This window comes from Cygnus olor, chromosome 4 (assembly GCF_009769625.2).
Source record: "Cygnus olor isolate bCygOlo1 chromosome 4, bCygOlo1.pri.v2, whole genome shotgun sequence".
NCBI lineage: Eukaryota > Metazoa > Chordata > Aves > Anseriformes > Anatidae > Cygnus > Cygnus olor.
Genome location: NC_049172.1, coordinates 31,787,722 through 31,810,669, shown reverse-complemented (window position 1 = coordinate 31,810,669; position 22,948 = coordinate 31,787,722). Strand labels below are relative to the sequence as shown.

General features: G+C 35.9%; 1 protein-coding gene across 3 annotated transcripts in view; it reads left to right on the top strand.

The window, feature by feature from the left end:
* The window catches only part of LOC121068956, a 59,358-nt gene that overhangs the window by 26,942 nt on the left and 9,468 nt on the right, over window positions 1-22,948 (top strand). Inside the window, exons 13-18 of one of the 3 annotated variants that reach the window (XR_005819164.1) lie at window positions 2,422-2,524; window positions 14,060-14,099; window positions 14,336-14,387; window positions 17,876-17,987; window positions 21,605-21,688; window positions 22,273-22,313. Coding sequence is in view for 2 of the 3 variants with exons in the window: in XM_040554522.1 (XP_040410456.1) it covers window positions 2,422-2,524; window positions 14,060-14,099; window positions 14,336-14,387; window positions 17,876-17,987; window positions 21,605-21,688 (391 nt within the window). In the remaining variant the exon portion in view is untranslated. The remainder of the gene's footprint in view (window positions 1-2,421; window positions 2,525-14,059; window positions 14,100-14,335; window positions 14,388-17,875; window positions 17,988-21,604; window positions 21,689-22,272; window positions 22,314-22,948) is intronic. The other 2 variants (XM_040554523.1, XM_040554522.1) reach the window with 2 other exon arrangements.

The following is a 22,948-nucleotide window of genomic DNA, read 5'->3' as shown; positions in this document are numbered from 1 at the left end:
TAGACCACTATAGCATAGTCTGAGCTGATGTGTACAGCATCGACTATTGCTGACAACAGAAAGTAGCCTTGAGAAATTCAGAAATGCTTGCTTCCTTTCCTTTTTCAGTTCCCCCTGTTTACATAGTTGTTCCTTGACACTCTAATAGCTTGCTTTGTCAGCAGGAGCAAGGGACCTGAATCAGCACGGAGTAGCCCTGGTGGTATATAATTTTTAATACGTCCTGCTCTGGTTTTCTGTTCTTGAGGAAGAAGGGGTTTATGACAATGTCACAGTATCAACAAGTTCACGATTTAGAGAATACTGGATATGTTTCATGTGAAAGAGACATATTAACAGGACATCAGATTTTAGTTCATTATATAAAAACTGTGCTAAATATGGATATAAGTAAATTATTTTACTCTTAACAGTACAACAGGAATGCTTAGTTAATTAAAATGTTAGTTTTTAATAACACTTTTACAACACATCTTTAAACTTGAAATATATCCTTGGTTTGCTATTTGTGTGTATTTTTTTTAAAACTTACAATACTGTAAGATAAATGACTGTAAAATAGCCTGTATCTTCAGTTCTGATACTGGATTCACCTCCTGAGAACAGGACTCGACTTACTATTTTCTTAGATCATAGTATCATTCACTACCTTGCATCTGTGGGCATAGAGGTAAACATAGAACTTAGACTACTGAAGACATGGTACAGTTTAGAAGCAGGAAGCAGATGTGAATTGAATGCATAAGCATGCTTTCTGCAAGACTATTTCCTATTACTTGTTAATAGTAGTAATTAATGAATCTCTTGATAGCTTTGGGAATGTTTCTTAAAAAAATAAGTTGAATTTGTATCATAGCCATATTCTTCTGTGAAGGCCCTTCATTAACTGGGTTTTAGCTGGTCACCAGTTATGATAAATTGGTAAATATCCCTACATTGGTATGAGCTGGCGTCAGTGAGTTTGTTCATTTGGGGATTTTACCATATGTTTGAGTTGGAATACAGAATTTAGTAGTCTGTTAATATAACCCCCCTCTTTGGGATAATCATACGCTATCCAGAATGCTTGGTGTAGAGTACTCCAGCGTTTATTATAAACACTGTTTCAGCAGCTGCCAATAGGAAATGCATCCATGTTCTTACATTGTTGAAGTTACTTAAATTCCTGAAATTGACTTGAGATTTTCTGATGTTGACAAGTTCTATAGTATCATTTTTTGTGAAAATGTAACAGTATACACACAGGAAAATGATCCTAACGTACAAGACATCAGCATTTCAAAAGCTAAAATTAAATTTGCTGTTTAATTTTATGTAACATTTTTAAAGAATTCAGCTTTACAGAAATGTGGGCAATTCAAATAAGTAGCACTAGAGTTAGGAAATGTGTTAAAAGGCAGTTTCAGAGTTCAGATCCAGCTTGGAGTTTCTGTAGTTATTTTGAAGAGGAAAACTTGTGTGTGTGTTTTTGAGTTTAAACTGTTTACTGAAGTCTTAAAATATGAAAAGAAAAGAGGTTGTTTTGTTATGCTACAGTTAAATTTAAGAGGACTCTAATGCATAAATTCATATTTTTTTTTTTTTAGGCTTAATGGTTTAGCATTTTTCACTATGCCAAGCTGTGTAAATTGGCAATTGCTTTAAGTAATTTTGGAATTGTATATGATGGTAACAGCTATGTTTGTTTTAGGGAAAAAGTAAGAGATGCTTAGGGACAGACTTAGAATTTGAAACCTGCTTAAAATACTAGAGTTAGAAGTTCACTCCGAGGCTTTTGCCAGTATATGGTTTCCAGTGGTGAATTTTTTCAGTGGCAAAAAAGATTTTTACAGAAGAAAAATCATAAGAGAGAGTGCTTATCTACAGAGGGAATTGTATTGGCTATAGAGTAGGGACAGTAGTGGTTGGGTTTACATTTGGGGGGGTGTCCAGTGTTTTTGTTGGAAAACTGCTGGTTTAAAAAAGTTCAGTTCTCCTGTTTAACTCCCAAGGATTAGGTTTGACTTCTTTTTTCCTGAGTAGATCTGTTTGCTTTTTGATGATAAGAGAAGTAAACTTGGCAGGCTTACTTGACCCCCAAAGTATTCTCAACGTGCTTAAAATAAGAGGACAATTAGTTTGCCCATCCCACCGAGTACAGCAAAGTATTTATTTTCTTATAAATTACTGTTTGTTATAGTGCTTGGTTCTTTGGGATGGAGAAGTTACTTGGTGTTGTAGCAGTCTGAAATTTCCAATAGTTGATTTCATGGTAGCAAAAGAAAAAGATGATAAAACATTAACCAAAATTATAGTGATGTTGGATAAGCACTAAACGTTCCCATTAGATGTAATTTGAATGCTGAGCTACAGTTACTTTTTGATTTGGCAAATATAATAGATGTTCTTCAAAGCAAATCTTACTTATGCTTTTTTTTGAAGCAGGGTCCTCGGGAAGCTGTTATTTGGCTTGCTGTACATCATAAGCGAAAAGAAGCTTTAGAAATCTTCTCCAAAGAGATTGCACCAGCTGGAACTGGCATGGGTAAATACATCTTTCTCTAAGAATTTAAAGTTACCTTTTCTTGTTCCTGAGCCTGACTAGCACCCAAAGACTTAGTTCCATTGTTTCATTGCACCCATAGTAGTAAAATCGTAGTTCCTTTTTAATGTATTTGTTTGTTGTAGAGACAAGACACACAGACATGTTTTTTTTTAAAAAAACAAACAAACAAACAAAAAAAACAGTAAAATGGAAGTTCTGGAAGTCCACTTTTTCTTTCTTTGAGACTTTTCATCCATCTGCTGTTGTCCCTTTCTACATTTTTTTATCATTTGTTTTTATTTTCCTACTCATGGTTACACTGATATGTGACGGTGTTTTTATTCTGGTTTATGTTATTAAAACTCAGTAATCCTATTTAGAACTCACCAGAAATAAATGTTAAGAATGGTAATCAGCTGGCAAAAATTTATCGCAATGACTTTCTGTAACATCACAGTACATGAGGAGCTGTATAGTTCAAGGGTTTTTTAAGATTCTCTTCAGCACTTAGTTATCTGATGTTACTGTAGTATGTTTTTTATAAATACTACTGTACTTCTAAGCTGTTTAATGTGTAGCTGCTTATGTAGAGAAGTCAAACTTTCAGATCTAATTAAAAGCGTTTTAGTATGATACTGCAGTGAGAATCCTAATGGGCTGCATCTAATTCTTTATTCACGCTGTGCATATTAGCTCCTCAACTTAAATTCTCATTCTGCACAATTATGTCTAGCCTCAAATTAATGACTTTAACGTTTGACTTTGAGTGAATGTGATGTCAGGCAACCATAGCAAGACATTTTCCATGGACTTGAGAGAGAAAGATAAAATACCAGGATTTAATTATAAGCCAATCTTAGTTTTAAGTGTATGTAGTCTAAGTATTTGCATGAGGTTGTGAATGATGTATGCTTCTTTTGTTTATTAGATGTTTGTTCCAAAAAACTTTCACATTTGTTCTTTGTAAATTTCATTGTGTTCTTGTAGCTTTCAAGAAGGATTTACTATTTGATCACTTTAAGCAAACTCTTCTTTTTTTCTCCTCTCTGTTCTCTTCCCAAGTCACACCTAAGTGTCACCACTATATCCATCTCAGTTGTAAGTAGCATGTTCACATGTTGTGATTTGACTGCTGCTTACGCTATGGACACTTACCCAATTTTTAAAAAATCCATTTTAAATTTGGGCATCTTAATTTTGAAGATGAGAGCTCAGATATGTTGCAACTGCTTCTCTGTAACTTGTGGAGAAATACACAGGATTTACATGGATCTTCAAAATTGAATTACTTGAGCTTAACCTGAATGTCAACTTCCATAGCACATCTATCATCCTGATTAATGGGGGCTACTTGTTGCCTTGCAATTAAAAAATTAGCCAATGCTTTATTTTTATTGGATTCAAAATTGTATGGAACAAAGCACATTCTGTGTTGTAGTTTTTACAGTGGTATCACGGCTGTAGATAATGTATGTTTTTTAAAGCTGTGTTTATAGAGGCGGGGTCGATGAATGGTCACATTTTTCTTCCTTTTTTTCCTTCTCCCTTCTAAAGGATTGAATACAATTATGTAGAAGTAATCAGGAATATTCGTGGAGTTGATTTTAAAATATTTTGCACTTTTGAAGGTTGGTTAGCAGATCAGCATTTACCACAGATACACACTGTTTCCACAGTCGGTTTTTCTAATGAATGAAAAGTTGTACTGTCTCAGTTAGACCAAGCTAGCATTTCTAAAATTAGTTAAGGATTCATAATTGAAGTAGTTTCTCCTTTGTCATTATTTATGTAGGCTATGTAACATTGCTGGAAGTAAAGATCTATTCTTGTTCTTTATTTTATATATGCACAGACAATCCCTAGCAGGTATCTCTGTGAACAAAAGAAAGCTGGATGGATTTTAAAACAAGTGCCTACTTTTAGGATCTGATGTTAATGCATATGTACTTGTCTATCCAAATTCTTAATGTGTGCCTCTTCGTTCACAAGCAACTACTGTGCAAATAAACCTTGGTTGATGTCAGAAGGTGCTAGGTTTGTTAAGGTTTCAGTTTTTCCTTTCTCTACTATTGTCTAAATTGTCTAAAGAACAGAAAAGTCAAAAATCTGTGCTACCCAACTTGGATAGTACAGCATAGTATTATAACTGAGTTACCATAGTATGTGAACATCTATTTCTTGAGGTGGCTGGCAAGCTTTCAGTTCATGTTTTCAGAGCTCTTCGTGGAACAGATGTTTTTCTGGTAGTGTCAGGTTAGACAGCCTGAATGTGCGATTGTGGTGATGCTGGCTTTGTTTTGTAAAGGGACAGCTTAAACTTTATAGAATATCTTGCAGCATTTATTAACTAAAAAGTCTCCTTCACTTCATAGGACTGCTGCTAATGAGCAGTAGTGGGAAGGAGCGTATTCCTGGAATTGTCTGGGGCATCTGGTGATAGATAACACTTCTGTTGGATTCCTGTACCTGGCAAGCAAGGTTTTTGGTCTCCTTGAAGTAAATTACTAGTATCACAGGGCATCAGAGCTGTTTACTAGAATGCTTCCAAATCCTTGAACACAAATCCATGAATAGGCAGTTTTCTAATTTGTAAAGACTAAGATTGCTTCATACAGTCAATTCTTTCGGTTGCTGTGATGTAGCAGATTTCCATATTGCTTGCACAGATAAAATCTATGTGTAGAGAAGAGCCAGATTTGGGATTTTAAATGTTTAGTGGGCTGCTTGTTGATGTGGAATACTCCTAAGGCAGTGGTTTTGAAGCTTTTTTGTTTTTTGCTAAATCTCTCTAAAGAGAATAATTAATGCAACACTGCCAGACATTTACTAGTAGTGTGCTAATCAATGAATCATCTTCTGATGCTTAGTTTCTGACAGTGGTGTAGGCTGCCAGCACATGCTGTGAAGAGCAGAACAAGGAATGCCTGCTGCTTAAATGTCCTAAACCAGACGGGTCCATTAACAAGACTTAAATTTGATCTTTTGTTGGACAGATGTACAAGTGATGTTGGGAACAGAAGTCAGAATTCAGATTGATGTTCCCATAGGTGAATTCTCTAATAGCAGGACCTGATGTTCATAGCTTCCTCCCCCCTTTCCCCAAGCTTCTCTCCCCTCTGTTTCACTCAAGGGCAGGAGCCTCCATGGACAGAGGAGGACCCAGAATTCAAAACTCCTGTACCTTGAGTAAGGGCTCTGTGCACGAGCACCTGAGGCTCCATTTTATACGGTGCTGCTTTGCTTTCTCTTGCTGGACATTAAATGAAAATAGCTGTGGATGCTGCCTCTTACGTGTGTGCAGCATGCCTATCAGATGTGGTTTTGCACATCCCACGTGAGTCTGTGTATGTATGTAGAATGAGTGACTTAATTCTACTGAAATGGTGACAGTTGAGGAGCTGCACACCAGCTGAGGTTTTAAGCATGTATTTTTCTTATAAAGAAGTACATGCTTGCACTTTGAGCAACAAAGCTCTGGGTTTCAATGATTGCCAGCTTTGTCATGGGCCCCTGAGCTCTTCTGTGTCTTCCAGGAGGACAGGTAGCGATTATAAGAGTGATTGACTTAGGGGGTGGGCAGGAACAAACACCTTCTTTTTGTAGGCATTTTCAATGAAAAATAAAGAAACAGGAACAAACTAACCATAATAACCAGCAACAAGGGGAAAGGAGGAATTGCTGAATTGCAGGGTGATGTCACTTGAACTAAAACACTTAATTCAATTTTTTTGAACATTTTGAGTGACCTACGGAAACAACATCCATTTGGTCTGTACTAGACAGAAAGTGTGTGGGGGGAACAAATGAGCAACTAGAAAAGTTTGCCTCCTCTACTTGGACTGTATCTAGTGACTGTGCAGTATGGTTCATAACTTCATTCTTCTTTCACATAATTTTAATATATACCACCTTTCATCCAGGAATCTTTAGAGGGCTATATAACATGACCAAAAAAGCTTTGTAGTGCAATAACACTGCAAGGTGGTCTGTCTGCTGTACAGATGGTTTCCTGAGATAGTGGAAGGAAGCATGACCACAAAAGAACTTCAATCAGGATCTTTGGTTCTGCTTTCCCTGTAAGAAATGCTAGAGAGGACCTCCACTGATATTTAAGGGGACCAGATTAGCCGAATACTCTTCATGTAGGAATGAAGAGTAGAGAGTGAGGAGCTTTAATAGGTCAGAATAAGGATGGGGGGTCCTAAGAGTTCCTTCTCCAGTACATGAGTTGTTTTTTTTTTTTAAGTATCTTTAGAGGAAGGCAATGTCAAACCCAGGCTCTTAAATTTAGTGGTGTTTGTCAGCAATATCTTTTCTGATGAAATCCAGGAATGCTGTCAGTCCAGGTTGTTTCAGCCTGCTAGTCATTTCTTATGGTGCCTTGAGCTAGACTTGGTAGGTAGCTTTAGTTTGGTAATAATACCATAATATGGGAATTACAAATTGTAGTTAATAAAGGTATTAATTTCATTAGTGGCCAGCAATAAAAACCTAGTTTTGGTGGCTTTCACTTAGACTAAGTTTAAATCACTTTGGTCAAAACTTTTTGAACTCTGCCCAATAAAATTTTCAAGGAATTTTCAGTTAATTTCTCAGTCTTTGCAGGGAACAAGAGCAAGATGAAAATAAATTCTTGCTGTGATTAAAAGGCATATTGCAACAATGTTGATGAAGAATGATCTTCATAATGCTTCACAGCAGAGACTTAAAACTCTGTGCTCTATCTTGTGTCAGACACATGCTTTTTAGTTGTTGTAATGAATCTTAAGCCGTAATGTCAGTATTTATTTTATTTTGACTCATTTTTGTGACTTTGATTACTTTAAAATGTTTTTCGATATATTTTTGTATATTTGTATATAGAACTTAATCCTTATAAAGGAGAGCTGTATAATTTTTGATCAGTTTGGGATTGCTGTTTATTATTTTTTCCCCTTTATGGTAGATTTCTATTTCAGAAAATCAGTAGAAAGACAACAATCCCAAAGCAGTGTGCTGATTTGAAATTCCCTGTTTCTTATGAACTCTCATTCTCAATGTCAGAAAGAAAAAATAAAGGAATATTTTTTTATATATGTTGGAATGGGCTGAAGCACACGTGGTTTTGTGCTCTGCAATATATACAAGGTGTTAGATCTGCAAGAGAGAAGTTTGGTAAGGTGGCATTAAAAAAAATAAACAAGCTTATGTAATAAAGAAAACTAGGATTTTTATAGCTATCTTGTAACTTTTTTTTACTAATGTGTTTTAAATTCCCATTGTTTTTATTGAAGACCACTGAGGCACATGAGCATACTTGCACAGTGCTTACTGTTCTAAAGTACAAATATCTAGTTCATATTATTCAAATTGCAGATGAGATTCTTAAGCCTAGAGAAGAATCTGAAGTAACTGTATATAGACATGCCATACATTAGAGTGATTTGTTGTTTATTTTCTGTTTGGGATGGAACGCTTTCACTGTAAACTTCTCTTGAGCCTGGTATTTAGTTTGCCAGTTTAAACACTTAATCTGTTCTCATTTGGATTATGCACATTTAAAGGGCTTAAAGTGATACTTAGTATTAAAAGAAAACAATCTTATCTTTTTTTACAAGTAGCACCCGAGATTGCTAAACTTCCAATTGGTGAAATAATGCTTTCAGTTTACTACGGTTTATTTCCCAATACCTTGAAAATTGTTTTTTCTTTAACGTAATAACAACTTTGTCTGATTTTTAATGCACGTATGGTCTCCTGAAAAATAAGTTTGTCTTTAATGTTGAGTCTTAATAGCAGAGTTTTACAGCTGTTTTCTTGTTCTATGCTTTATCCTTTGCAGTGAAGAATCTGAGATGTATAGGCTCAGATTTTTAAGTCTGTAGTAGCCTCTGGGAGTTCAGCATAGTCCTGCATAGCCTAGTCTATAGAAATGCATCCTCACTTCATAAAAGGTAGTTAGCAGAGACTAGGCTTGTACTGTTCAGTGAAAGTACTGGCGAAAATCACATACAGTCCAATCAGCCTTATGGTTAGCATTTAAACAGTTTTTTTGTTGCAGTGTATTTTATATTGTATTTTTTTAAATTTGTATAGATCATTCTGAGTAAAGCCTGGCGTAGAAGAGGCTTAAGAAGAGCCTTGATGAGGGAAACTGTCATTTATAGTTTAATAGTTCAGTAGCTAAGAAATGTTTTATTAATAGCTAAAATCATGTGCTGACCCTTATTTCACATTAAAATGACCGGAGTTTGACACTAAGATGACAGCTGGTTAATACAGCTTGAGATTTTAAAGTGCTTGAGTGTATGTAAATATTATGACTGATCTCATAAGTGTGTTGGAAGATACTTCAAGAAATGTCCTAGTCCTAGCAGTTTATTACAGGCCCTGTTTTTTTTTGTTTGAGAATAACATTGCAGAAGATAGTGTATCTGCTGTATTCAGTGGACATAAAATAATTAGAATGTATAATTGACCACGTTGCAGAAGTACATATTTTGTACTTAACTGTATTGTAGGAACAGTTGAGTTACAAATAAATGCCGCATATATAATTCCTTAGAATATGAAGTAAATACATTTAATAAGCTTTTGGTTGAACTAATTGAATCACCAGAAAAATGAGGGACAAACAGGTTAAGGTCAAAAAACATAAGTTGGTGAACATGAGACAAGATTGTCTTTTGGAACTCAGTGAAGCTTCAAAGAAAGAAGTGTCACCTTTTGAATTTAAACTACTTAAAGCTTTTAGACTTCCACTAGTCAGACCATTTTGATGCTTTTTACTCCAAAACATTTTACAAAAAATGTCATGCGGTATAGCATCTTTCTTTCATATACTGTGTAATGTTTTATTCTGTTGAAAAATACACAGAATTGTGCAGAAATAGTATTTTTGACAAGAGTAAAGGATAAAAAGAAATAAGAAACAAAAATTAGGTGTGGCCTTTAAGGTAGGATTTGAATAGCACAGAACGACTACTAAAGAGGGCAAAATAATAAGGCTATCCCGCCATCAGAAAATCCAGTGGGGAATTACAAGAGCTGTAATTAATGAAGCTTGTTTTGCTGCAGATTTCTCTCTCTAATTGAAAGGTTGCAACAGAAACGTTTCCTGCCGTGGGTGTCTTACAGACTGTCATATCTCTGGCATGCATTAGAATATCTTAGAACGTGGCAGTTATACATGTTGAAATAGGTGTTCCTTTGGGCCTGTGTTAAGCGCTCGTTATTGCCAGGGCAGGTTTTCAGTGGATCCACTCCCTCAAATGCTTGCATGAAAACAAGAGGTGGTGCAGGGGAGGAGAGAAGAGTGTGTGACAAAGGATGAGGAGGGTGGTCATGAGCTGTTGGAGTCATGTGAGTCATGGTACTCTGTGTGATAGCAGTGTTCCTGAAATTAGTTGGAAACTTGCTGTCCTTTCAAATGTGAGCTTTAAAAGTATTGGTATTTGCAAGACCATCCTTCTACAAGTTTTGTTGGGTGAGAAAATAAACACAGAGGCAGGTGGGGAGTGAAAACATGCACAGGGGATCAGAAATAGTGGAACTGTTGTATTAAGAAGTATATCTTAAGTGGACTTCACCTCGTGTTGCCTACATGCACATTCGTCAGCATACTGCTGCTGCATCACATGGGGATGGGAAGGGCGTGTTAGTATACTTTGATATACTTGAGGTTCTTCAGATTTGGAAGAAACTGGCCATTGCGCCCAAAATTTAGCTTGCAGGTATGCTGGAGAATCATGAACACAAAAGAAAAACATTGATAAATATAAAACGTGTGTACACAGAGAAGATGACTTTTTTCCTAAGGTAGTTGGGCTGAAAATTCATAAAATTGAACATAGGCTGGAAGAAGGAGTCAAAGTGAAAAGACGGCAATACTGTAAAGATTTACACAGATCAACAGAAGAGCAGGATTTGCTGAATAATAATTGATTCTTTATTTATAGATTCAAACCATTTTAAGCACCGATACCCAAAGGAAGGGTACTAAACCAGTATTTAGTCACCTAGAAAGAAGTAAATTTAGTGGATGTAGTGCCTGACACTTCTCCAATCATGCCATATATTTAGGAGTTAATGAAATCAGTGGAGCTTAAGTGGCAGAATCTACAATACTGACTCACTGCTTTTAAATGTCCAGTCACCTGAGGAATTTGTAGTGTCAGGCTAGGTCCTCAGGCATGTGAGGGGAAATGTTCCTGGAAGTGGCAGGCTACCTGATCAGACCCTTGAGGCAAAATAAATATCATAATCAGTATGACGATTACACCAGGAAAATTCTATACCTACAGATGAACATGAACAGAATATAGATGGATTAAAAGGTCTCCAACTGTTTTATGAACTGAAAGGCATTCAGCTCCTTTTTGAGCTGAATTTTGTGCTGTTCTGAAACACAAGAGGCTGACAGCCAGATAGTGATGGTGAGTGAACTTCAAGTGAAAGGTCTTGTTCAAGTGGATGACTGGTGGCAGATAGGATGGCACCATGCTTAGTGATACCTTATCTGCTACCAGATATCTGCCTTGAGGGACTAATGAATGGGGTTCTGATAACAGAAGGTGCTCCTGTAAAGTTTCTGGGAAAGGAGATCAACAACTTCAATTTAGCTGAAGATCTTATCTACTTGATGGTGCAGCCTGATGGATGTTCTCTACAAGTATGACAAATTAGTCATACCTCATTTTGAGATAGACCTTCCTCCAGAAAGGAAGGAGGGAGAGCATCTGCACAGATGCTTAAGTAACCAACCAAGCAAGTATGAAGTACAGTACAAGTAGATCTTTTCTTTTTTTAAAAAAAAAAAAAAAAAAAAAAAAAACACCTGGAATGTGTCCTGTGACAATTGATCTGAAGAATTTGTAAGTAACTCAGGAGAAATATGTCTGGCCACAGCAGTAAGCCTGCTCTTACAGAGTTGTGCTTAATCTTCCATTGCCTTCTTTCAGTCTTATTTGAGAAACATGATAGGGATCGAAGCCCTGAGATGCAGGTGAGGTTTTGAGCTCTAGTGCGATCTGTTTACACAAATAACAAATCACCAGCCATAAGCCATGATCAATTTAAGATTTGGTTCCTCTTCTTTGCGTGAAGAGAAGAGGAATAGGAGTTACATATATACACACACACCCCTATATAGGGGAAAAAAATCATACTTATGCGTGCTCCCAACTTACTTACATTAATATGAACAATGAATTGAATAATTGTAAGATAGAAATAAATAATCTTGTTGTAGATTTGGTCTGCCATTGCATTTATGTGCAGGGGTAGCTGTAATATGTTTACAGATGAATCTGCTGTTACAGAAGCTTTTGTGCTGCAGAAGTTTGCAAGACTAATAATAGCAAGTAGCAGTACAAGGTTATTGTAGCCTCAAGGTGTGAGTAGTTGATGTTTTTTAGATGGATCGTTTTCTTGTTAGTTTTTAGAGAACTGTTTTGTTGTAGAAGCCAAGTTCCATTGTATGAGAGCAGGCAAGTGAACAGCTTTCTTTGAAAGCTTTCAGGAAGCTGAAATATATTTTGGAGCAAAATCTGGTACCCTTAATGAGCAGTTCAGCTGCCTAGCAGGAAGTGAGCCATGTGACTATCCACAGATAATTTAAAATTAACTTTCTGAACCTATGTTCAACATGACCTTACAATATTCCGCCTCCTCCCTCAACAACCTAAATAAACAAATTAGGAGCATGAGTCCATCAGTAAAATAACCCAGTTAGTTTTTAATGTTGAATGGCAATTTTCTGCTTGAAAGAGCACAAAGGTAATATGTGTAGGGCTGAATCTTCCCTGCATCATTTAACATTATGTAACTGTAATGTAAGGGGTTAGTTCCTATTCTATCCACTGCCGTGTTCTTTGCAGCAGAACTTTAGGTAGAGAGGTGGTTATTCATGGCTTTTTTTGACAGAGACATTCTTTTTTTCCTGTACTAAAAAAATCAAAATTTTTTTTTGAGGGACAGAGGGGAGTTGGTACTAACCCCCAATCCCTTCAGATTGTTCTCATATATCACCTCCTAAAGCTTGCTGTGGGTTTTTTTGTTTGTTTTTATTTCCAGCCTCTAGCTGAAGATAGTTCACAAGATATCCATATTTCACTAACTCTAGTTGTAATGTGCAAATACTGCAGTAGCATGCTGGCCAAACTTGCAGAGCTGCTATGGAATAGCTTCAGGCAAGAGATCTCTTCTGTAACTTTAAGACTTATGTACTGTAATCAACCATCCCTGAATCAGTCGTTCAAATGTGTGCTGACTTTAATTTTCATTGTATCAAAATATGTCTCTGATTGTAGAACAGTGCAATCAAGGTAAGGACTATATGAATGCATGTCTTTTCATAGACTTCAATAAAGCATCTTATTAAACACTATTTCAGGGAAATCACTCATCTGGTGAATGTAGATATGGCTAGACCCTGTATTCTGGACCTATGGTGTGTTGCACCAACCAGTGCTGCCAATGTAATATGTCTGTATTACCACGGCACTGAATCCAAGTTAAGACAGCTTGCTGAGAGGTGGAGGTTACTGGTGCAAGCTTAGTACCCTGTAAGTGTGATTATGTGGCATTTGGTCTGTTTGGAGCACAGGTGGAGGAGAGAATTCACACCTGGAAGAAGCATGAATTAAAGTGAACCCGTGTTAGCCAGGATTAAGCTGGGTAAATGCACCATGTGGGTGGCTTTCCACAGCGTTTGTCTCTAGTGGTCTGCTTACATACTTGTTAATTCCTAGACTTAGCATACTCACTTTACCATTTCTTTCCCCTGCAGTTCTGTATGGATTTCTGATGTATCATGTATGCATATTGTTCATGCCAGACAGAAGGGCCAGAAGCTATGCTAGGGAGAGCAGAACTGTTTCTTTCAGAAATAGTGATCTGTTAGGTGCGTTTAATGGCAGTAAAGTCTGGCAACCTGATGTTGAGAATAGACGAGTTTGACCAACATATGATCCTAGATTTGCAGTAAATCAGTAATAATATCTTAAGCTCCAAAATTGCCTATGTATTAAAGAGAGAATGGGATCTAGAGTACAGAGTACTGTAAAACCAGCTACATTAGCCAGTGAAAATGCTCAAGAGATGCATGTGAAATAGTAAATCTAATAAAGTTGTACTAAGCAAGTATATTGATTGGGTCAGAGCTGTTTCTCTGCTTTCTTTAAAAGTGAACAAAACAGCACCACCCCAACCCCCAGACTAAGTTGTTCTTCTAGCAAATGCAGACTACCTGACTGACATTGGCATAAAAAAAAAAGGAAAAATCTTCAGGTGGTTCTTCCAAAATAGTTTGATTTGCACCCTTTGAAACATGTATTTTTATTTTAAGTCACAGTAATTTTTCACATTTTGCCCTTTTCACTGCTGTATAAAATGTTTGGTTGTATTAATTTGATACCATTTTTAACTTGCCAGATGTCGCCTAGTATTTATTAAATCTGTATTACAGGAATAATTCAAATTATGTTAAGCTATAAGCTTTGGTATTCTGAAAACGTTTTTAACGGTTATTTTTGTGAATTTCTTTTCAATTTCCAGCACCCGGCCTCACTGGAATAGTTGGAGGGCGCCCTAGAGTGTAAGTGAATTTTTTATTTTAAATCAAAGTCTTGCAGAAATTCCTTAAATTTTATTATTAAGAAAGCATTTCTTGGACTTTCCAAAATTGTTTAGAAAATGATTGCTAATCATGGCTAAATAGCTTTTAATTTTCCAAGTGTTTGCCAGGTATATGAATAACTTAAAGATAACTGATCTGATATTTTCATTGATTTCTGATAAAATGCATTTATTATTCTCGTTTTGTGTGTCTAGGTCTCCAGTTTTGAAGCCATTTTTTTTCCATTATCCAAAAAGTGATGTCCAGGTAAGACTTACTACTTTTTAAAGCCTGCTCTGTTTCATTTGAAGCCATTTGAAAAAAATATGCTGACTTTGGCATTTTTTCAGCAACTTTGAGTCCTAAAACTGCAAAATATACTGGTAACTTTGAAAAATATCTTTCCAGATATTTTTCCAGAATGTTATTAACACAATAATTTAGAACAGTTGAACCTGCCAACCTTGCATTGTAATTGATGTGACTCTACTCTTTGTATATGCTGCTGGAAATAGCTGTTAAACTCAGTGATCTTCCTCTGATTAACACAGATTTTATCAACAGAGTTGGTTGAACCTTTTCCTTCTGAATACCCTGTCTATAAAAATGGGAGTAGTGACTTCTACTTACATTGGAGAAAGTGTAAAATTGCAAAAGCCTGAGACACTAATGTGCTGTTGTGATGAGTATCATGGAGGAGCCTGTGAATGAGTTCTATCTGTGTGGCCCTATTCAGTTCATAAGAATATTTTTTTTCAGCCTGAAACACTATCGTTTGGATGACTGTGAAATCCTAGGTGAGAAAGTACAGTGTAAGAGGAAACATTAAGCTAGAGCCCTACTTCTTTTCCGTTATGCTTGTACCTGTGTGTAGTTTGAAGTTTTCAAGATAAACCAGAGGCAGAAACTGGCTTTACTGAAAATATAAAATGTTTGGATTTTTAAATGTCAGTCCCTGTTTTTCTGAATATCATCCCACAATTCAGTAAATTCAATTAAGTATTTTAGTTGGAGACTGCAGACAAAAATACGTATATGCTCTTCCTTTTGAGGCCTTTGACTGACTTTCAGCTATTGCATGCATCTTATGCTAAGGCATCCTAATAATTGATGCAAGAGCTTTCTCACTCATTCACTTAATTGAAAAAGTGACAGACTGTTGTTCTGTGTTAGACAGCAACAGTGAGTACTGTGACAGGCTTTGTGTGATGATGGGGAGCCTTAGGAGCACAGACAGCAAGGGAGAAGGAAAAAAAAAAAACAATTAACATTAAATAATAGTAATAAATAAATAAAACACAAACAAGCAAAAACACCTTTGAAAAGAATTACAGAAACTCAATTTAAAGATTTTAAGCATTTCAGGGAAGGACTGCTTCTGTTTCATTTTTTAACATGTACAATGCTTAGCACAAATAAGGCTAAATGTTACACTTTGAGCACTGCTCTACATTGGTGGGAAATAATTTAAGATTAAATTTACAGAGGAGATGCTGTGCAGTTATTAAAACCAAGTGTATTAAATGTGGATGGTGGAGAAGCGTTATCAGAGCCTTTCTTGCTTTTGAAGAAGTTAGAATAGAATGGCTCAGTTGGAAGAGACCCACAAATATAATCTAGTCCAACAGCCTGACCACTTCAGAGCTAACCAGAAGTTGAAGCATGTTATTGAGGGCATTATCCCAACGTCTCTCGAACACTGACAGGAACAGGACATCAACCACCTTTCTAGGAAGTCTGTTCCAGTGTTTGGCCACCCTCATGGTAAAGAAATTTTTCCTAATACCTGGCCAGAACCTTCCTGGTGCAGCTTTATGAAGTTCAAGCACTTGTCATCTTTATTGCTGTTTGTTTTGCTTTATATGAATGGCTTGTCTTTGCCAAGTTTAATATGAAATTATCATCATGGAAGTTTAGCCTGCTGTTTTGTTTTATCAAACTAAATGTAAAATTATTAATTAGCACTGTGTTCCAGACTTAGTAAAATGCCTGCTGAGATTAAATAGTAACCTAATTCAGCAGGGGAAGAAAGTGGTGTCTCTTACTCTTCTTCCATACAGAAAATCAAAATCCTTGTTCTAAGTAACTAATCTGATGAACACACTGATATGCTAGTAAAAAAATTCTCTGGCATATTGCTGTTGAAGTGCAGCAAAGGTTACGTAAAAGTGTGGTGTAAGTGATTTAAGTCCTTGGTTCAAAGTTTTAGCTGGGTATTAACAGCAAAAGTCTAGCTAGAGATTACAGAGCAAATAAGGTATGAATTAACTGCTTTTCTAGATTGGAATTTCTGTTGAAATAAACCTAGTATTTGACCTAAAACCAAAAATACCACGTAAGGAGATTTTCAGATATGTTAATGTTGTCACAGTGGGTTCTTTTGTTTTGTGTTTGATAACACTTTTCTGGATTTCAGGTTGGATTCAATATCACATTTGTTGTGTGCTGTTTTCACTGCTCTTATGCAATTGCCCCGATTTTACCATAGGTCACTAGTGGTTTTACAGTGAAAACATCAGTTATTTTCCAAGTGTGCTTTTTTCTTGTTTAAAATGTAACCTAGAACTTTCACTGGGAAGAAGAATCCTAGCAAGCCTACTGAAGGCAAGAACTTTTCTGAAATACTTATTTTTATCTTCTCCTTGGATAAGCATTGGAGGCCTTTGTTGCTATTAGATGTTTTCTTTCATAAGATTGTTCTCAGACTGCTGAGAAAAATGATCTTGCATTTGCTGAGGACTGAGAACAAACGGTAATAACTGCTGCAGCCAAGGCGGTATACACTAGTTTGCTGTAGCAATGTAACCTGGCTGTAAGTCTGAGTATTTACCACTGGGCATCCTCCAATGCAGATGAAGTGGATGCAGTTAATTTTTCTACGTGGTTATGCTGTATGATGTAACCAAAGGAACCTTTGCTTGCAATGTGTGTGAATTGCCCAATCACTTAACGAAATACACTTTTTTTTTCAGATTTCTTGGTGTTGAGGAAGAAGAGTTCCTCTTGTATTCATCAAGTTCCATCTCGATGTTCATCATGCAAGATGAACAGCATAGCATCTTTTAGTTCATAGCTTCATCTCAACACAAAAATAAAATACCCAGTATTAATTTGTTTCTGATGATACCTATTCACCTATATTCCTGACTGGTAGAGGTTATACCTGCTTAGTGATGCAGGGTTGAGAAATCTCCCGTTAGGAAATGAAGGAGAAAAGTTACTTCTTTAGTGTGGGGGTGTGGGAATAATTTTCTTTTGAGGGGGAAAAATGTTGGAACAGGGCAGTCAGAGAAATAAAATGTACAAAGCTAAATTACCCAAAACTTTATAAATATTGTATCAGATGGACTTATCAGAGCTAGAGGTGAATGCCATAAATATTCAGCCATTGTATGTGTTCCCTTACAAAATCACTGTATTTTTTTTCCTTACAACAGAGCATACAGAACAGTCACTTTACCATATTAAAGTACATTTCATAGTCTTTCTTTGATATACTACAGCAATATGTTAAATTTATTCTATTATGAAAGCACACAATAGCTTTTTACGATTTCTTCCCAGTGCAAAGATATTTTTAAGATTAGAATGGATCATTGTTGCTTTTACTTTTTAAAAGGCAGGAGTAGAACCTTATCTACAAAGCTGTTACTAAAAGTGTGCCAGATAAATATTTAATTAGAAAAATGCTTTCTTTGTGTTTTGCACTGGATTTCTGTCTAATTTGACAATTTGGAAATGGGTATTTTTTCCAGATCAACTTATTTTTAAATGGTCAGCATGTTGAGACATTTGAGGAGGATCTCACATTTACATCAGATGAACCTGTTTCCTGTGATCCACCCAAGATTGACAGTGAATTGAAAGGTGTGTTCATCTTCTCTTTGTCAATGTATCATTTGCAGTCTTTATCCTATAAAATCACGTACTAAATTTTGTCCATGAAATATATTTTACCTTATACTATGCATTTTAATTTGTTTTGCAAAACACTTAAACTACTTTTCTTAGGAAGGATGAAGATTAGCATCAAGCAATATAAAACGTATTTGAGGCTATAACAGGGCTATATCAAGTAAATTGTTAATCAAAACAAAACAAACAAACAAAAAAAAAACACCCAAGCCATAGACCCAAGAAAACACTTGAATGCTACTTGAAATTGAAACATTGCTTCAGAGTACACAGCAAATTAATTTTGTTAATCCTGGAAATAGTTGGTCTTATCTTAGATCAATATACTTGTGTTCATAATGGAGGGCAGACATACATGTCTGTTGCAAATCAAAGTTCGTAGCAAAATCTCTATCTGTGAGTTCCAATGAGGGCAGTAGAGGATTAACAACATCAGACTGGGTGAGTTAAGGAGTAGGAAGTCACTGCTCTATTTAACAGAAAAGTTAGCAAAGTTCTTGATTATTTTTTTTTCTTATTTTTTTTATCTCAGGGTGACTGCATTGCTAAATATTGGAGAAACAAAAAGCTGTTAGACTCCTTGTTGCTCTGAAATGCCTTCTTACCATTCAAGAAACCTTTCTGAGGTACCTGACATCAGCATTTAAGTACTGAATTCTTCAAGCTTTATTCAGGCAAAACTCCTCTTTTGAGGGTCAGCAGAGCTCTGATTCCCCTGAGAAAGACCTCTAAACTTTTGCCCTTAGTTGTAAATAGAAATGTTTTCTGCATGTGACAAAGTACTTACCTACTTATGTGGCTTAACCCATGGACAACATGCATGAGAAATAGACAGATAGGTTAGACTGTGAGAGAAGTAACTTCTGCTAAAACATTTTGTCAGCATTTAGTAAGGAGGGAAGTATTTTTCTTGGTTTTGTGGTTATCTCAAATGTGAGGGACTGTTAGTTGTCTTTGAACAGATAAGAGAAATATGCGAAAATGGATTTCAAAAATGCTGCTAGATGTGGTTCTGGGAGAGCGGAATTTGAATTTACCATTTGCCCTAGCTTCGAAGAGAATTCTTCTGTAGATTTAAGATGTTTATTAAATGAAAACAATTTCCTGATAAACAGATCATGGAGGATAAATCAATTAGGGTAATAATAAATGAGAACACCAGAACACTATCTTGAACTAGTTTTGTTTAAATGGAGACTGTCAAAGACTGTTTGTGTGAAATGTTGATGACTTCTACATCTTACATAGTTTGAACACCATCACATTTCAGCCTTTGAAGAAACACTTTTTGTTTGAATTGCAGATTCAATAAAATTATTTATAAAAAAAAAAGTTATATCTATGGTGTACAGAGTATGGTAGGCTTGTTCAAAATAAGGAATGAGCCTTAAGTGGACTCTTTCAGATCCTCTTTTGATGTAGTTGTTTAATCACAAATAACATTCCTTGGTTAAATAAATATGCCATTTAGTATTACCTGGCAAGTTTCATTGCACACTTCTGCTTGCTTTTTTCATGGAAGTGAGTATGGAAAAGATTGAGCATTGAGCTCTTAGCAAACCTCTTATGTTAACTCATTTATTGTATATTTTTACGATTTCAATGATTCTTCACTGGTACTACATGAAACTTATGCTAGACTAAGCTTATAATCGCTTTCAGCTCGTGTGAAGATTCAGTAATTCTCTGTAGACAGAGTTGAGTTGAAGGTGGTGACTGTTTGCCTGAGGCTGGGTTTGTATCATTACCTGCCACAGTTCACAAAGTGCACATCTACCCATGCCTTAATAGTAGGTACACTTTAAATTGAATTTACCACTGTGTTAAATTTAAGTATAATTCAAACATTCATCGGTATTCTGAGGATGAATTTAAATTAACAGGTGGTGTTACACTGGTGAATACTTCTTAATATGCCTCTGGCCAGTACTCCATATGTGGCAAACCTACAGCATAACATCTTAGTATTGGGTCTTTTACTCTCTAAAATTAAACAAAAAAACCAGCAGTTATGTGCTATTCTCAGCAGAAGCAGTAATGATACAGACAAGGAAGACTGACGGATTTTCAAATTGCATTGACAGACAATTACAGACAATTGAAGGTTGTCCAGCATATTTGATTTCCAAGATCATTGCTTCACTTCCTTAAAGTTTGAGTTTTTAACGCATTAGACTGAAAATGTGATGACTCTGTGCCCTGGGCTTGAATTTTCCTTTTTTTAAAACAAACAAACAAACAAAAAAAAACAAAACAACAACAACAACAAACAAACAAAACAGACAAAAGACAATTTTAGATGTTTGTCAGCTTCTTGTGGCTGCTACCAACAGTTGTTTCACCAGAAACTGTGACAGAAAGCAGGAAGAATGCCACTTCCATTGTATGAATGTTCACTCTAATGGGAATTCTACATGCGAAGCAAGAGTGTAGGTGGATCTGTTACAGATACTGGCATGGGGGTGCCAGGAGAGCTGATATGTCCAGAGGGAAGTTGGATCAGAAGCAAAACAGGTTGGAAATGCCTGGATTCTCTCTGCCTAAAATATATATATATAAAACCTACGTTTCAAGTTTCAGTATTAAGCTACCATCAGTGAATAACTGAAACTTGGTGGCAAGGTGAGCATTTCACCTCTCTCCTTTTGGGAACAGAAGGTAGGTGGTGGCAGCCTACTACTTACTAATCAAGAATTGCAAGAGGTCTGTAGTGTATAACTAAACCATCAAACCTTGTTTAAGGTTTCAACAAGATTGAATTTCTGGATTTGGGCGTGAATGGGATTGCTTTATTTTCTGATAGATAAATGGTTAAAAATAATGCTTTGTGTTCAGTAAAGTGCAATGATACTCAGTGTTCATGAAGACTTGAAAGTCTAATGTTCCAGACAAGTTTAAAAAATAAAAATGAAAATTCAAGACTGCCTTCCTATAGTGTATGCGTTTATGACCATGAAATATCTTATAAACACTAAGATATTTACAAAATTAGCTATTTGATAAAGAAATTTGTCATTTTCATCTATGCAACTGAATAAGGCACCTTCATAGCAGCACCTATGAAAGTGAGAGAGACACACTGTCTTGAAACGGACTTTAAAATTGTGACTGTTTTCTACAGACAACTAATTATCAAGACATCAATAGCTGCATGTGTTTTCCACCTGCACTGGAAGCAGAGAGATCTGTGTGTTAAAGGAAAAACAGTTGTCAGCTAGTTAAGAAATGATAAGTAGCTGCTAAGCCACCTTCACGGATACCACCTTGTTAAAATGGAGATGAATTTTCATATTCAGGGGTTATGGAAGGGGGGATTTGTGACACAGTATTCAGCTGTATAAAGGTAAAAGAGATCTAGAAGAAAGGTTAAAAATGATCAATTTTTGTGAATTTTGCGCTGGCCTCACAACTTGTCCTGTAGGTGTTCCAGTGGGAAGAAAGCTCTGAATTTTTTTTCAAGGAAGTACTACAAACAATGCAGAACGCGTACACTTTAAAGGCGATTACTTCAAAATGTACCGTTACTTGTAGCTATCATTAAGATGCATTATTTCTTTTATATTGTATAGATCTGCCAAGTGGTCCTCATACTTATCGCTTAGAAGATCTTGCCTATACTAGAAGTGGAGACAAAGGAAACTCTGCAAACATAGGTATTTTTCATCTTTCTTTCTGAAATGATGTAAGACTTTCAAATAAGAGTTGGGCATCAAATGCTCTTCTTAATTTTTGGGAAATCTCTTACATAACTTGATTATTTTATTGACTCAGTGCTCAAAGAAAATGTAATCCATATAAAACAAGGATTTTACTGATGAAATATCTGTAGGTCTATGTTCAGCAACTGTTTGAAATCTGGGGTAGTAAATAATATCTTTATCATACTTCAAAGCTTCGTCCAAAGTTAGGAGAAGCCTTCTTTTAAGGTTTCCTTTACATGTTAGTTGCTGCTACTTCCTGTATCTGTTATGTAATGTAATTTCTTGGTTGTCTGAACATGTATAATATCTCCACATGTGAATTTTATAACATGCGTATGGCTAAAACATCAATAGTGTTAGGAAATACCAAAGTTGTTCTTGCACGTAAGAGAATGTTTTTAATTAAATTGTTAATCCAAATGGTGTATTTCAGTGTGAAGTCTTTACATTTGATTGTGGTGCTTCTTGCATTGTTTAATAATTCCTTCTATTCCTTACTTCTGCATGCAACAATTGGCTCTCTTACTTGTTGGAAGATGAGAGCGTGTGGTGTTCAAAGCTCAGTATGAATTAAAAGGTGCGTTTGGGATTTGATTTGCTATCAGCTGTCATGCTAAAAACTGATAGTTTGTTCATTTATATTTAAGGAATACAGTTCTCTTGTCCTTGTTTTCGAAACCTTTTTTGGCTGAAGAACGAAGGATTTTTTTGTTTTTGTTTTTTTGTTCAATTTGTAGTTGACCATTATTGCAGTATATCATTCGCAAATGATAAACGATGCGTACATTGTTAATAGACTTCCCCAGATGTAAAGAAACTAATCCTTTATTAAAGAACAACAGCAAACTTGACCTATGAGATGAAATTAACTTTGAAGTTCTCGGATAAAAAGATCTGTGACGCAAATCTGCTTTCCTGATCATGCTGTGGAACCTTGGCTTCAACATACAGTTATCCGAAGCTTATCAAAGCATACTTACAGCAATAAAAACTTAATTGTAATTTCTTGCACTTAATCAGTAGTGGGGCAAGAACCAAAGCTTCAGTCACCATGCTCCCAGCTGATCAGATTATGCCTTGTTATGGTTAATTGCAATTACTTTTCTAAATCACGCAAGCCATTTAGGGGAAGAGAACTGCATGTGGGTTGTTCATTGGTATCTTGTTGGTTTTTCTTCAGGTGTTTTCCAGTGGCAGGGACCACTTGCATCC